Raw genomic sequence first — 14508 nt, 5'->3', positions numbered from 1 at the left:
AAGGCTCTTCTAGAGGAAATTAGAACATATGTAAAGCAAAGTTGCCAGATTGACATAAGTGCCCTCTCGAGTCTACAATTTTGATGAGGAGACGCAGATCGGTGCCCTGAGCCTTCCCAGCAGATCTACAGTGCCATCATGCATACGATTGGCCTAATTCTGAGGCCACAGATCTGGTTGATTCATTTCCTCTTATTGTCCAAGCTGATCATTGAAGGCCATCGGTCAACACCAGGATTGACAATCCTCATATGTGTGTATATCAGTGGCGGAAACTTGACTAGAACGTCAATTTGCAATCCACAGCTGGCTAAGGGTGCTGTATAGAGCTAGGACTGCCAAAAGAACTGTATTTCAGGATTGAGAACCAATTTACCTAATGGTAGAAGGTCATGTCTTCTCTCAATCTCACAATGAAGGCTTTGAAGCTCATCAGCCTCAGCCAGCCCAGCGCTGTTTGTTGTCCCAATACATATAAAACAGACCGATTATGGGGGCCACTCAAGCTGACAGTCACAGCTGTGGAACCTTGATCCGAATCCGGGCTCTGTAGTGGATTCCAGTTGATAACGCCAAGTCTGCACAAAAATCATTACCGATAGATACCACGGAGAACAATGGTACTTGCCCAGAGCAGAACGGAATTGGGACATCAATTATTTATGGATTTCGCCTTTCAACAACTGGGCTTGTGGTTTAGTGGTATAATACCCCCTTAGCATGGGGGTGGTCCGGGGTTCGATTCCCCGCGAGTCCATGTTTTTTTCGTCTTTCATTTTTACCATCCGCAACGCAGCAGCATAGTAATTGTAAGGTCTATCTCTCAGAACGACCTTTTTTAAAGAAGAAAATAATAAAAACAAATAGTAAATAAGAGAGATGTCCAAAGTCTGACTTTAGCTCAGGCACCAAACGTCCGGCCATTATCTCATTGAAAACTATGCAAGTGTACCGTCGACGTGTATATATATATTTTGCGATCAAGTGGCATAAAGCCAAACAAAAAGCTTTGAGAGAAGTGAAGTCACTCCATTCGCGACCATCTTCCGCACAAGGGCAGCGTACTGCATTCCGTTCCGTCTGAAATAAATTTACAGCAAACAAATGACCGGGCATAGTCAGAGCAAGGACTTTTCCTCCACCTGCCCAGTCCATTGGACTGGTGTTAAACCACCACCAACCACAACCACTGTAGAGCCAAACTGGTTCTCCTGCACGATCTCTCGATTGTAGAGAGTAATAGAATATGATAAGTCGTCATATGTCAGATGAGCTGAGAGATGGCATAAGTGTATAGGCAGCAATTATTCTGTTATCAACTACCAATGAGGGATATAAACGGACCACTCCACCGTCTGAAACGCCGACTCGGGTAGATCCCTCAGCCCAACCAAGTCCTCAACGAGTATATACGCTCTAGAAATACAATACAAAGCGCACAGTACGGTCACAGGAATGAGCGCCAACAGCGGAATCTCCAACCGTGGGTCCTTCGAAGGATGGATATTTCTCATTTTCGTAGTGAGATGCTGCATCCGCGTCTGCGGAGTAGTCGCTTCCACATCGCCAGCCCTTCGTTTCTCAGCATGCCGTGGAAGAAGAACTTTGTAGCAGAATTGTATGTATGGACCGCCGACGATGGAGAATAGCAGTGTATAGCAGGACGCAATGCGCCACAGGATTCGCTCGAGAGAAGAGGGAAAGTCAAAGCTCCAAGCGATCATGAACATGCTGCCAAAGAGGAGGACAATCGGACAAGCGAGGGCGTCGGCTAGTGTATCTAGATGCGGGAAATCGTCGCTTGGGATGCGGTTGTAAGGTTTGCTGGTGACGGGACGAGAGAAGATGGGACAGTGAATCCGGCGGAGAATCTGATTGAAGTATCGCCAAAAGAGGTGGCAGATGTACAGGTTGGGATGCAGGAATTCCAAGGGGTTTGTGTACCATTCTTCGAGCTCTGGAGGGCAGTGCTTTTTCCCATGGTCAGTGCAATTTCCTCCAGTAGAAGAGGCGTTGGTTTACCTTTTCCCGGATAGTGCTGATATCTACCGCGAGGGTTACGGTGGTCGTACTGGTTATGTCTTGCGGTTTGTAGTACCAGCAAAAGGAGGTTGCGAAGAAGACGATGACAAACGAGATAGTAGTAAGCTCCAGTGTTGTCAAAGCAAGGTGCTGGGCTCCGCGCAGGATGCAATTGAGCAGCAACCAAACCGCCTGACACACTGCGATAAATCTGCATCATCGTCATCAGCAGCAGCGCACTGACCTCCATCGAGATCATGATCAAAACGCACCTCGCGAACCCATCTGACTTGTTACGATCATCGATATCATCCCGAGTAATTTCTGGATACTCCACATATCCCTGCTCGACCAGGAAAGCCAACTGCGTCGCATCAACCGGGAACGGAGTCTCAACCCCAGGCCCCTCAAGAAGAAACCCTCCCATATCCGCATAGAACGCGTGCGTCATGGTCCACTCCCGTTTCCCTCTTTTCTTATTTAAATTGCTAAACTCCTACACCGATTAGAGCCATCCAGCCTGGCGGTGAAAACACACCTTAACCGACTTCCTAGCCGACGACCACTGTCCCGTCGCCAACATCAAAAGAAACTCCGGGCCTAGGATCCCCATACACGCGAGGTGAAATTTATCGCGCAGGCGGGCCCAGTATCCGTCAGATTTAGCGGGTATATTGGGACAGACGGATGTCCAGCAGCATAGAGTGATGGTTAGCAGACATGTCGAGAGGATGCCCCATGTTCCGCGCCCGTCTGGTTCCTTGACCCAACCGGATGATGTTGTTGTGGAGTTGGCCATGGATACAACAACAGTCGGCCATGGATACAACAATGCCATTTCTTTGGATTGTGCCACTTGGGGGATTACAGTCTTATATCTGATTTTGAATGGACTTTTGTCACAACTAGGCAACATTCTGATTGACAAGGGTGTCGGCGCTTAGCCTCGTGCGGGGCGTCAAGGACATGCAGTTAAGTGAGTCCTAAAGAATTTAACATTACGGTGAGCCCCTCCACTACTATGGAATATCACTAAAAGATCCACCCTAACCACCTCGAAAAGGAGGTCAGCTCAACCCCTGCAGACCCTGCCACGATTACGGAGCTTTGCGAGGCTTACCCCTGTTCAGCTGAGTGGCTATGTCTAGCTTCAGCCACAATGCGGGATCTGGGCGCTTCAGATAGGAATCCCAGCGACTCTTGTGGTTGCAGTTTGTGATTTACTGAGGGTTCTGTAGGACACCGCTGTGTGGATTAAGAATGATAGTAATCTTCGAATTCAACTTCACGTTATACTGCCCATTCTATTATGATAATGCACGTTATTTGGAGATTACAAGGCGATCTCTATCCAATACCCTGAAGCGGACTCGTTGATGGAGTCAATGAGCAGACTCAGCAGACTAAGATGGTTAGGTGATGAGAACTATGTGTGGTTCGACCACAAATGTAAAGACTTTGTTCCGAACTCTACGTCTCTTCACTAGACTCCAAGTTTTGGTACTATATGTCAGCACGGAGTAATGCAACCCTTAGAGCGAGACTCTGACTCTTATGGAAGGCCGCTACCCGATTAGACCTCCGACGTCTCAATCTTCATGGTAAATCCGTTTATGTACAGCCCACCAGCAATCAGTCAAAGAGAGTATCCCGTTCTCCCGATATCTAAAACGCGCCGAGTTTGCGAAATCTATTCCCGCCGAGACATGTCAAAGTCGAGACGATGCAACCGATGCTCTCTCGTTCGGAACCTGACAACGACAAAGACAACGAGAGCGAGGTTCTCGATGATTTCCTTGGGGCTACAGTGATTTCCCCAAGCAGCTGGTGGAGGAAAAAGAGCACATGGCATATTGGACGAGATGACAGACTCGAAATGCCTAGCTCCCTCGGTGAGTGCTTTTCCTGGGCTATAACGGGATTTCCGGTCGCTAACGAAGACCAGAAAGACTCCTAGAAGATTATAACCTAGCGCTAATCGTCGAGTCCCCAAATGCTAAGCTCATCCGCCCGAGATTGGATGCCATACTGATCCAAATCCTATCCCTGGTGAAAGAAGCGCGACAAAAGTCTGCGAATGGCAGGTTCGGAATGTCGGCCATTCTGGACGCCGTTTCCTGGGGACCCCGACATAGACTCTGCATAGCACACAACTTTCAGGGCTGTAGTTACATCGTTGGCTGCATGGTGGACTACGCTCTTTGGTACGGGGGCCGACAAGACCTCGAGACCAACTTTATTGTTGTCCGGAGTGACATGCTGATGGAGGATGAGTGTTGGATGCCTCTTGCAGCAATGTGTAAGTGTCATATGCGCTTGATAGCCTGTTTTATGAGAATATCCTATTAACACGTACTGCTCAGCAATAATTCACTATGCTCGAAAGAAAGCCGGAAGGAACGCGGAAATATATGGTGTCTGTACAGATAGTTACAAATGGACGTTCTTGCACCTCAACAGCAAGAGTCAGGTATGTATTTGCCTACGGTCTAGATGATATAGTAAGCTGATGAAATGTGTGGAAGTACTCGTCGCTCCACTTGGATTGGACAAAAGGACAACAAGAAGAGATCATCAGCCAGATTGGCAAGATCGTAAAGCAGGCAATTGAGATTGCAATATCAGAAGCTCAAATGAACCGACGGAAGATGACGGTGAGCCAGATGACTGGCTGCATGGTTTTGGAGGAACAGCTGAAGGACACTAGAGAATTTGTCGGATTTAGACGATAGACCGCGACCAAGTGGGTAACTGATGTATTCAGGAGAAACCAAATTGATATCTGTATCACATACTGCTAATGCAGGAATTTTGGGTTTGATTATGTATGGTAGGCAGCACCGCAGCCTCTGCGTTGACATCACATCTGCGTCGTCTTCGACTTCATTACCCTGTCCTGACCCCAACATTTGCAAACTCTATCTGTTACCGCACTCCACCAAGCTATTCGACTGACATGGACTACTTTGAAAGATTGAGAATTCAAATTGGCAAAAGCTCAGCAGAAGGCTCAGCCATGCGGAGCAAAGCTGACATCGCCGAAGTGCCCGTAGTGTCTAGGACGGGGGGCCAGCAAGGTAAAAGGCCTGCCACTTCAAAAAATAACGATCTACCACATATCACCATTGCCGATATACATCCCCAAGATGTTCGTCGGTTCTACGCCTCCAGCCAGATCCGGATCCTAGTTCTTGCTGGCAGTTGACAGCGCAGGACAAGATTCAAGGGCCTGAGTATTTAGGTAGGCATACGTATCTACCGCTCGATTCACGCAGAGGGTCAATTTCATGCCTGACGCTAGTATAGGGTCAATCCTGTCGGGCTATTGGCGTGCTGCAGGTAGAGATAGTGAGAACAAAGCGCTTATGAGACCCCGTCTTGAGACAATTCTCGTCGCAGTCCTCGCAAGCAAGAAGCGCGAGTCCGCGTCAGCTTACGGATCCCTTCATCTTCAATTCGAGAAGAATTTGAGTTTGCCGTGGTCCTATCAGAATAGAGATTACGTGTTAGAGGGCAGGGCAGACTACTCCATTTGGTACGGGGCCCAGAAAAAGGAGACGAGCCTGCTATTCTTTTGTGCACAACGTCGAGGGAACATTGGCCGATATCAGGCATTATCTTCCATGGGTATGTGATACTGAGTCAACAAAAGAATTTACTGATCAATCTATGACAGCGATGCTTCATCATGGAAGGAAGAGAGCTGGTCGCAAGGATACTACAGTATATGGAATCGTTACTGATACCGAGGAGTGGCGCTTTTTGTGCATCAACAAGGAGTCTCGGGTGAGCTGTTCGACCAACCGCTGAAACTACTCTTGTGAAATATTGACTTGGGTAGTACTCAGGCTGTATTATGAGCTGGAACAAAGGACAGCAGGGGGATATTATATCAACAATCTACAAGATCCTCAACCGTGCTGCGGCGCTAGCGCAAGCTCTTGAAGCCCCCAGTCTAACAGAGTACAGGAGCGTCGAAGATTCCAGTGGTCTCGAATGGGCTGACTCAAGGGATGAGAGTCTGGAAGGTAACAGTTTCTAAAGAGAAGAGTTTGCCCGGCACGCACGTGTAGAGTGAAATCTTTACTTGGCCCGTGGGGTGTGATTGTTTTGGAGAACCCATCATCATCCGTAGTTCATCTAGAGAGAAATGGCGGAAGAATTTGCTACGAGGGGCCATAACAAAGATATAGCAATGTACATTTAGCAAGGTTTATGACAAATTAAAGACTGCATTCTATCATTGTCCAACCATGGTTTCAAAAGCAATTCCTTAAACTTACCTTGGCAGCATATTTGGACCTAGCCCACTATGTTATGGCTCGCTCTGTTGCATCTAGTCCAACATCATCCATTCACTTCCCAGATGCAACATTGATCATTCACTGCCCTGAACGTAATCCATAGCTTCATATTCACAGAACCTGTTTTCAAGTATCCAACAGTGAATAGAATCATAAAGAATAACGGTAAGTCCTGAGGACCCTTAGCATAAATACCCTCGACCTTCTTCCTTCAAGCTATCCTTTCTGCTTTACTATTTGAGATTGTTGATTGTGGCGTCCATGTTCAGCGAGACCAAAAGCACCACGCCAGAAGTCATGGAGTCATCGAATATCACGTCCGGACTGCCAGACGACAACGTCACCCATCCCTTTACCAGTCTCAGTAGACTGAATATCGAGGCGCAGAGGGTACTTGAGAGACTGAACCAGAGTGATGACGCACGGAATCAGTATATCCTTGCCCTTAATCTTCCTCAAGCCATTCGCAGTCAACCAGATGAAAACAAGAATGTCTTGCAGGGCATTAATTTTCGGTTGATGTTTGACGGAACCATCAAGATTGTCCCGTCCGAACCTCATGAGACCGCGACTTCACGTCTCCGCGAGAACATATCCCTCTCTGCCGCTTTGGCTGGGACATCGATGGATGACATCTTATGGAGTGGGAAGACCACTCACAGGCTAAGCTTGGCTGCAAACAAGGGCAAGCAAGCGGATGATTGTTTCATACCACCGACCCGACAGCCCAGAGGAAATCAGCCGCAAGGCTGGCCTTCGCTGGTTATTGAGACCGGCGTACCCGAGTCCTTGAACAGGCTCCGTCAAGAAGTGAAATGGTGGTTTGAGAACTCCCAAGGGGCCGTTCGCACCGTGATTCTGCTCAGCATTGAACGGACACGGAAGACCATTCGGTTGGAGAAGTGGCAGCTGAGCCCTCCCGGTCAGTCCGTAACTCCAGCCCAGGGTCTGCGCAGCCAGCAGATGACCATACCGCCAATACCACCCCTCGGACTCCAACAGGCAGCCAACCAGCCCGCCTTCATAGCGCAGATAGCTACTATTACACCAACCAATGCTACCGGAAGTGTTCCCGTTCATCTTCATTACCAGGCTCTATTCAATCGAGCTCCAGGCCCAGGTCAACCTGACATTCGCCTCGACGCAGCCTCACTGATGAGGGTTGGTGTGAGTTTTCAATAGGCGTTCTTCGAATGCTTACAGCTACTGTCAATCTTCGTCCTCAAACCCCTCTTGTCTGTTTGTCAGAGGCGTCCTGGTTGAACCGGTTTATTACGATTGCGAAGGGATACCAAATACAGACTGCCGGTCGACTACATCACTCATCCGTTCACCAGTTTCCATAGACTTAAATCGACGCGGGGAGAGCCCTCGAGTTAAACCAGAATGACAATGCTCAATCTGCCCCGGGTCATTTGCACTCAACTGGGGGAGTCCAAGAACGCCTCGCCGGGAATCGCGTTTCGATTCATGTTCGAGGGAAGCACTTGCCTCCAAAACGATTACCCCACCAGACGATTCAGTGTGGACATATTGGTTGACTCCTTTTTGCCCCGGAGCATTAAGGGAGGACATGGAATGTCCGGACTACAACTTACAGACCAACTGTGGCTGCAAACAGCAGCAAAAGAGGCAGATAACAAGTTTATCCCGTCATCCTAGCAGGGCAGAGATCATCCCGAAGTTGGCATTTGCTGCTAATTGAGACCGGCGTCTCAGATTCAATGGCCAGGCTTCGTCGAGATGCGAGCTGGTGGTTCAGGCATTCAGAGGTACAGTTCGCACCGTAGCCATTCTCACCGGTAGGCTTATCTTCCATGTTCATCCATGTCGGACCGCCCTCCTCTCGTCAGAACAGATCCAAAACCTGATCGTACACGATCAGGTGGAGATGACAGCGAATGTGTATCTCGTCCTGCTGATACAGGAACTGATTTCCGTGGTGGCAGCATATTCCACTAGTCAGTTATTGATACCACTTATATGGATGGACGATCCTCCTTGTGTGGGTGTCGATGATACAGCATCAAAGGAAAGAAGGAAAGACCCCAGGGATATTCTCTGCATGATACAGGCTTCTGTTCTTACTTCATTGCAGTCCCCGTTTATAGCACAGCCAGCTGGGTACCATTACACAACGATGATAGCAGCGGCACTATTAGAGACGCACGCCATACGCACCTCCTTTGCTGATGCATATCGAGACAAGAAGAGAAAATGACTCACAGTAAGTGCTGACAGGGATTCCAAAACAGCCAGACGCATCATCCTCGATAAGGAACACGCAGAAAACCAGCACTAGAACCTGCTTGAAGGCCTACAGCAGTAGTCAATACGATGCAGCTGACAGTTAATACAATGAAAGCCACTTTGGAACAGGCTGTCTACGAAACCCCCCGTTTCCCGCTGCCAAAAGACGGTCGAACAATTGATTAACGACAATAAGGATGACACATTGGGCGTCCAGAAAGTCACAAAGGACATGGAAGATGCCCTCCGCAGAGTCTAGCTTTTGTCGTCGCAACTTCGATTTCTTATCTTTCTACTTGTTGTCTGCTTTCACCGAAATCGGCTCTATTTATCTTCAGCGGGAGACAATAATTGATCGAGCTTCAGGCCCGGTCAACACAACATTCGCCTCGTTGCGGCCTCATTGGTTAGGCTTGCCGTGGGTTTGCAATAAGGGCTCTTAGAGCGGAAGGATAAGAGAATGCGAAATGGCATGTCCATAAGATCATGAGATCATGATGTATTTAAGTTGGGTGATGCTGGTTCTTCAATAACAATACCAAGTGCATCAGCATCCATCATATCCTGCAACTATAGTCTGCTTGTAGTTTTTGATAGACACTATATTATAATCTCCAGCAGAATCCAGAGCAGCTTCACACTAATGCTGGAGACAGCTAATCTTCCGGGTCCTCCTGCCAGCATTCTGCGCCGGGTGGTACCTCCATCACTGCTTCCTTACACCAAATGTGCGCAGCTTTCGACATCATTTCCCGCGTCAGAGCCTCCAGACAGCCACCTTTCACGCTCACTGTTTCGTCTCCATGAGTGCGATGCATGAGTCGTGATCCACATGACAAGCAGAATAAACATTCCAGCTCTCTACCTTTCGAGGTTCGCCGAGTATAAGTGCCGATTCTCGCAGTGCCATCTGGATGGACCACTGGTATTTCAAACCATGGAAAGACGGTTGTTATGCCACAGTAAGATGAAGACTGATGACGGCATTCTGTACAGTGGCAGGCGTATATCTTGTAAGGTGCTGGAAGTGGTGTCGTAAATCGGATGGCTCCACATTGACAACGACCCTCCATAATGAACTCTGAGTGGCTGGATCGGGAGCTGAGCGAGTTGGATGAAGTTGGGGGGACAGATGATCTGAGATTTTTGTCAGGTTGTGTGCAGACAGAGATACTCCCAGTAGAACAGCTTTGGCCATACTCATGGCTCGTATTATATCATATGGAGGATGACGATGCATCTACCCCACGTCCCCTCATCAGTGGATACTTCATCCTAAACTACATGTGGGTTAGTAGCAGACCTGACTTCACGAATACGTCGATGAGATCCTCTGACATGTTCTATCCGATTCAATACGCTAGCGTCTAGCACTGTCTATCTCCGTTTGGCTGAGTTATTATACCATCAAACTTAGGCGTAACTGTATTTGCACGATGAACTATATTATTTTTCTGCCCCTATTCTTCGGTTCCATAGAGTCCGCTTTCCTCATGTGAGGAGTGTATAATAGCTCACATTAAGGTTTCACCTTATCCTGCAGTAGCAACTGAGTATTGATCAAATACAGGCAGGAAGTCACTGCTGGTAATGGCCTCATACTGGCCAGCATGCTCTGCATGTAGGTCGCTTGAGCGTATGCGTCAGATGCAGCGTACACCTTGAGAAAATTTCATCCCTGTCTGCTAAAGCCTAAAGACTTGTTAAGCAGTACGTGTGCAGTTGAGACTAAAATATTGAATCCATTCTATTGGATAACAAGAGTGCCTTCTGTTTGAAATGCATTACCTTACTTTCCATAGATCTTAGGACTGCATCCCCGATGATAAATATCGTCAAAGATTGACTACTACAATCACTGAATAATGTAATGTACAGATTTTTAGAGCAGACAACAATTACTGGAAGTAAACGAGAGCCCCAGCTCATGTATGGAGTATTCACGTGCATACACAAAGCATTGATGTGAAAGTAGCGATATCAGACTAAGTTACAGAAATCATAAAGCCGAAAGCAGGGGGTACTTTCTTATGGACTGGTATTGGGAGGAATTCAAACAATCCAACCAAAGGATGTCATATAATATCTACACCACTAACATTCAGGACTCTACGCATTACACTAAAGGATACTGAACAGATACATGCCGAATAACACAGAAGTGGGTCTGGCATATGCTGAGTGTGATCACAGTCTCGCATTGACTGCCAAACATGTCAGAGCCATCCCTGGCTTGTGATCTGTCACAAATGAGGACGATGAAAAAGGAAAACTTAGGATGAGATTCATTTTTGTTAGCTTGTGCTGGTGATCATGCAAGAAATATAAATTTGTATACTAACTATATGACAAATAGCTTAGAAGTGATAATTTAGGCAGTTCGGATTTCTGTACGAGAACATGATCATTCAAGTTGTGTAACCAGTCCAATTCTTATCAGGCTGGTGCAGAATGATCAAAATATGTACATATTCCACTCTTAACATTTGTTCCATACCCACTTTCAGAGATTATAAAACCCAATAGATAATCACATTGGATCGCAATTCTGATTGCAAATACCAAAATCATCGTATTTTTGGTTTTGAATTCCATGACCTGTACTTCCGGAGTCCATCCGCGTAACTCGGTACTATCTTCGAATTTGTGTCAAGCCGCAATGGACATCGGAGTGTTGTCTAAAGTGGTGAAAAGTCCACAAAGTCGATTTTCCGGCTTCTTCAACCCTTAGGATATGATCTCCTAATGACATGAGGGAAAATTGCACGCAAGAAAAATGACGAAAGCTGTACAGCTTGCTCTCCTTTCCCTTTCTATTCTTGCACTCTACACGAAATATTACCTCTCCTTTCGGAATGGATTCATTGACCTATTATCGGATATGGCAGCTCGAAACTCACTTACGGGCCTTGGAGGGTTAAGGACGTACTATGCAGGATTACCTTTCCTCGATGAATTTCTGGCAGCATGTGTTATATTTTACTGGCCTATATTCCATCCAACTATGCCTTCTTTACCACTGTATGCTCTCGCCTTTGCTGGCAGTGTGTTGCCTATGTGGGTTATTATCATCCTCCAAAAATGCCGGAGGAAGTGTTTTAGAAAAGCCATGATTGAGCATGACATAAAGTCGATTTGCTGAGCTCTACCGTCAACCGCTATTTACTTACCACTAGGAGGTTATAGGAGTTCTCTGAGTGGGCTTCTGGTCCAGGCCATCGGTCCAGGGTTAATAATACCCCTTTTCCTTGCCATAGATATCACACCAGCCAGACCAGCCGGGCTCTCCGGAATCTCCAAAGACACCTTAATGCCTGTTAGCATCCCATTGTCTATGGCTATAGGCTACATATCTTTGCTGCTTCTAGCCTCTCTGCCCGCCCCGGGGATCATTTCTTACGATATAAAACAGCAAATTATTGCGCTATGGCAGGTGTGGCCGATTTCTGTTTCCTTGCTCATTTGGTTATTTCAGTGTCCGATTCATAAACCTCTACAGGAAAAGACGGAATCTACTGCGGCCACGCTAAAGTATACTTACGCATTCGCGTTTGGATGTTCTGCCATCCGTCACATGGTCGTGGTTGGAATATCAGTGCTATCACCCTCACAAGTGCCTCTGCCTGAGCGCCTGATCTACATCCAGGAGCACTCCTCTTTCCAGGTCTCCCGTAAGTGGAGCAAAGAGTTGAATACTTGGAGAAAGGTATACTACGTTTCCTTCATTGGGATTATAGACTATCTGCCCTGGCAACCTTGCTGTGGTGTTCGGCTGTATACTATCGACATGAACAGAGAGGAATCAACAGGGTATCCCTTAGTCTTAGTTTCGCGACTCTAGTTGTTTTGTGTGGACCGTGTAGCGTTGCAATTGGGCTGTGCTGGAGAGATGACCATCATCAGCTCCAGCACCCTGGAAAGCAAAAAGAAGGCAGGCTAGACCTGATTTCGATAGGCTACATATCGACAGTCATATCATACATTCGCAGGTAATCTCCAATAGTCTTTGAAGGCGTATCAAAGCATTATCATGGGTAGGGGCTGCGAACTCAAAGCTAATATACTTGATATGCATGTAAAAGAGACACTCGCAAAGAACAGGGTCATTTATAAAGTAAATTAGAATCTTGACATGTTTCCATTTAGCTACGATAAAGCAGAACTCACAATGACTCCATCTCCGTCTCATGGATGGAGAGGGAGCTCCTCCCGAAGAGCAACATGAAGATTGGTCAAAATATCCACGTTCAAGCCTTTTTGCTGGACTTGATGTCAAGTTTCTCCTTCCTCCCCCAGAGTTCCAACCAGTCTTGAATCGATGAGCCTGAGTTCCTGAGCTCGGCCATGCACATTCCACGGACAGTGTCACTCTGGATAACTCGAAGTGCGTTTCGAATATTCCGTAGTGATGGAGACTGCAGAGCCTTCGCAACCCAGTGGCCATCAGGCGCATTAAGAGCCAGAACGATGGGGAATGACAGCTCGGTGTTACGCAGGTCCTCAGCCACCGAACCCTTACTCTTGGCATACTCTGAAGAATAGACATTCTTGCAGTCATTTTGTAGTTGAGAGAACCAGCTAGCCAGGTCAGTTAGCCGGATAAGAGATGCATGATTGTCCTCACTGACCGACGGGGCAAGGAACGTACGCGATAAGGGTCATGGTCTCATCCATTGAATGATCCTCCAGAACAAGTTGTCCCAACAACCTGAATAATGCACCTGTTTTCAGCGAAGCCATTCTCCGGTAAGCCGCAACTCTCTCTTCTGGCTTGGCTGGGAAGCCACTGAGTCCATCCCTGCGCCATATGAGGGAAAGATCCTGCCCTTCAAGAATTTCCTCGAGATTCTGCATTAGCCATGATGCCAGATGTGGGAATTCAATCGTGGTCTTGTTGAGGACCTGGGTAACTCGATAGTATGCTCTGTTTGCGGTCTCTGACGGGCCATAGATTTTATGGGCAGCAGGACGTCCCCTCCGGTAATCGCTGTCATCCGCTATCTGGAGACAATTATTTTTCCGGTCAAGTCATTACTACCTAGTATTAGGTCAATCTACTCACATCGTCAACGAGCATCAGACAAAGATGGATCGCGTCCATAATCTCAAGCACCATTTTATACTTGGCAGGGTCCTCTTCTTTCAGTGTGGGAGACAGCTTCTCAACAAAAGGTGCCCAGTGGTAATGGCCGTAAATTTGACGAATGTAGCTATAAGGGCATTCTAGAGACGTGATATTGGCCGGCTCCTTCTGGCCTTTCAAATAGGTCTTTTTTGACCAGAATCTGATCTGTGGAAGACGATCGATAATGATAGCCGTGGGCGAGAGAACGATAGAAAGCGAAAGCACGATAGTGAGTAGGAAAAGGGGGAAATCTAGCAATGGAGAAAAGTCGCTCATCTTGATCGTCTAGGACGTCCGTGTATATTGAAATTGAGTAGATGTAAGGAAGGAAACCTGGATAGGATGATATCTACACGAGTCTCATAGTTCATTTATTCTATTACCGCTAGTGCCAGAAGTACTTTCAGTAAGTTCTCTCGGATCTGAGACTACCTTTTGGTGCTAATATGCACCTGCTTGCATAGTGACTATTAGACTCAAATATTTCCCTGTCGAAACTCAAAAAGCAAAACTCTTGACTCACATGTTGTGGTCCAAACGAAGCTCTATGCTTCTATGATTTTGATATGCTGGTCCATTCGGTTGAACTGTCTTGTGAGTCGAGCTTCATCATTGTGTGGCGTTGTCTAGGAATGGAAACCGAGCAGGAAGGAGTCTCCCCTCAATGATACTGCACATGAAGGATGGTATTTTTTATGGCAGTCGGGTGCTCCTGCTTCTACCGTGCATGCCATGCATGTGACTTGAACTATAACTTCTGCATGCTGCATATTCTCCACTGAGACAATGGGAAGGATAGCAGGCTCG

At 47.1% G+C, this 14508-nt stretch overlaps 7 protein-coding genes and 1 non-coding gene across 8 annotated transcripts; 5 read left to right on the top strand and 3 right to left on the bottom strand.

Annotated features, from left to right (window-relative positions):
- Positions 1–685: 685 nt before the first annotated feature.
- On the top strand, positions 686–757 carry P174DRAFT_t135. Its single transcript has one exon. It is a non-coding gene; the product is annotated as a tRNA-Ala (tRNA).
- Positions 758–1319: 562 nt separating this feature from the next.
- P174DRAFT_461938 (uncharacterized protein) lies at positions 1320–2473 on the bottom strand (the record flags this gene model as incomplete). The annotated part of the gene is made up of 2 exons (XM_024830065.1): positions 1320–1970; positions 2135–2473. 2 exons carry the CDS (start codon positions 2471–2473, stop codon positions 1320–1322), a joined length of 990 nt encoding a protein of 329 aa, XP_024679939.1.
- Positions 2474–3745: 1272 nt separating this feature from the next.
- P174DRAFT_375116 (uncharacterized protein) lies at positions 3746–4519 on the top strand (the record flags this gene model as incomplete). The annotated part of the gene is made up of 3 exons (XM_024822614.1): positions 3746–3914; positions 3968–4321; positions 4386–4519. 3 exons carry the CDS (start codon positions 3746–3748, stop codon positions 4517–4519), a joined length of 657 nt encoding a protein of 218 aa, XP_024679938.1.
- Positions 4520–5038: 519 nt separating this feature from the next.
- On the top strand, positions 5039–5657 carry P174DRAFT_461936 (uncharacterized protein; the record flags this gene model as incomplete). Its single annotated transcript, XM_024830064.1, has 3 exons — positions 5039–5170; positions 5194–5263; positions 5362–5657. 3 exons carry the CDS (start codon positions 5039–5041, stop codon positions 5655–5657), a joined length of 498 nt encoding a protein of 165 aa, XP_024679937.1.
- A 966-nt stretch (positions 5658–6623) lies between these two features.
- On the top strand, positions 6624–7508 carry P174DRAFT_461935 (uncharacterized protein; the record flags this gene model as incomplete). Its single annotated transcript, XM_024830063.1, has 2 exons — positions 6624–7029; positions 7138–7508. The coding sequence occupies 2 exons, from the start codon at positions 6624–6626 to the stop codon at positions 7506–7508; spliced, it is 777 nt and encodes a 258-aa protein (XP_024679936.1).
- Positions 7509–9223: 1715 nt separating this feature from the next.
- Positions 9224–9756, bottom strand: P174DRAFT_443381 (GFA family protein). Its single transcript, XM_024827811.1, has one exon. The coding sequence runs from the start codon at positions 9647–9649 to the stop codon at positions 9233–9235; it is 417 nt and encodes a 138-aa protein (XP_024679935.1). The 5' UTR covers positions 9650–9756; the 3' UTR covers positions 9224–9232.
- A 1596-nt stretch (positions 9757–11352) lies between these two features.
- On the top strand, positions 11353–12569 carry P174DRAFT_373946 (uncharacterized protein; the record flags this gene model as incomplete). Its single annotated transcript, XM_024822542.1, is given in 3 exon segments — positions 11353–11705; positions 11766–12240; positions 12258–12569. The coding sequence occupies 3 exon segments, from the start codon at positions 11353–11355 to the stop codon at positions 12567–12569; spliced, it is 1140 nt and encodes a 379-aa protein (XP_024679934.1).
- Positions 12570–12707: 138 nt separating this feature from the next.
- Positions 12708–14005, bottom strand: P174DRAFT_392533 (terpenoid synthase). Its single transcript, XM_024823559.1, has 3 exons — positions 13639–14005; positions 13225–13577; positions 12708–13154 (listed from the first exon to the last, which is right to left on the bottom strand). Exons 1-3 carry the CDS (start codon positions 13975–13977, stop codon positions 12824–12826), a joined length of 1023 nt encoding a protein of 340 aa, XP_024679933.1. The 5' UTR covers positions 13978–14005; the 3' UTR covers positions 12708–12823.
- Positions 14006–14508: the final 503 nt, after the last annotated feature.

The sequence above is a fragment of the Aspergillus novofumigatus genome (genome assembly GCF_002847465.1).
Source record: "Aspergillus novofumigatus IBT 16806 chromosome Unknown P174scaffold_6, whole genome shotgun sequence".
Classification (NCBI taxonomy): Eukaryota; Fungi; Ascomycota; class Eurotiomycetes; order Eurotiales; family Aspergillaceae; genus Aspergillus; species Aspergillus novofumigatus.
The sequence above is the reverse complement of the archived record's forward strand: the minus strand, read 5'-3'. Positions and strand labels throughout refer to the sequence as shown.

Excerpts from the sequence above, each read along its gene's own strand:
- P174DRAFT_392533 (XM_024823559.1), bottom strand. The coding sequence starts at position 13,977 with ATGAGCGACTTTTCTCCATTGCTAGATTTCCCCCTTTTCCTACTCACT. Across the intron at positions 13,578-13,638 it reads GTCTGATGCTCGTTGACGAT|ATAGCGGATGACAGCGATTA; the intron begins GTGAGTAGATTG and ends AATTGTCTCCAG. Across the intron at positions 13,155-13,224 it reads GAGACCATGACCCTTATCGC|CTGGTTCTCTCAACTACAAA; the intron begins GTACGTTCCTTG and ends TGACCTGGCTAG.
- P174DRAFT_443381 (XM_024827811.1), bottom strand. The coding sequence starts at position 9,649 with ATGGAGGGTCGTTGTCAATGTGGAGCCATCCGATTTACGACACCACTT.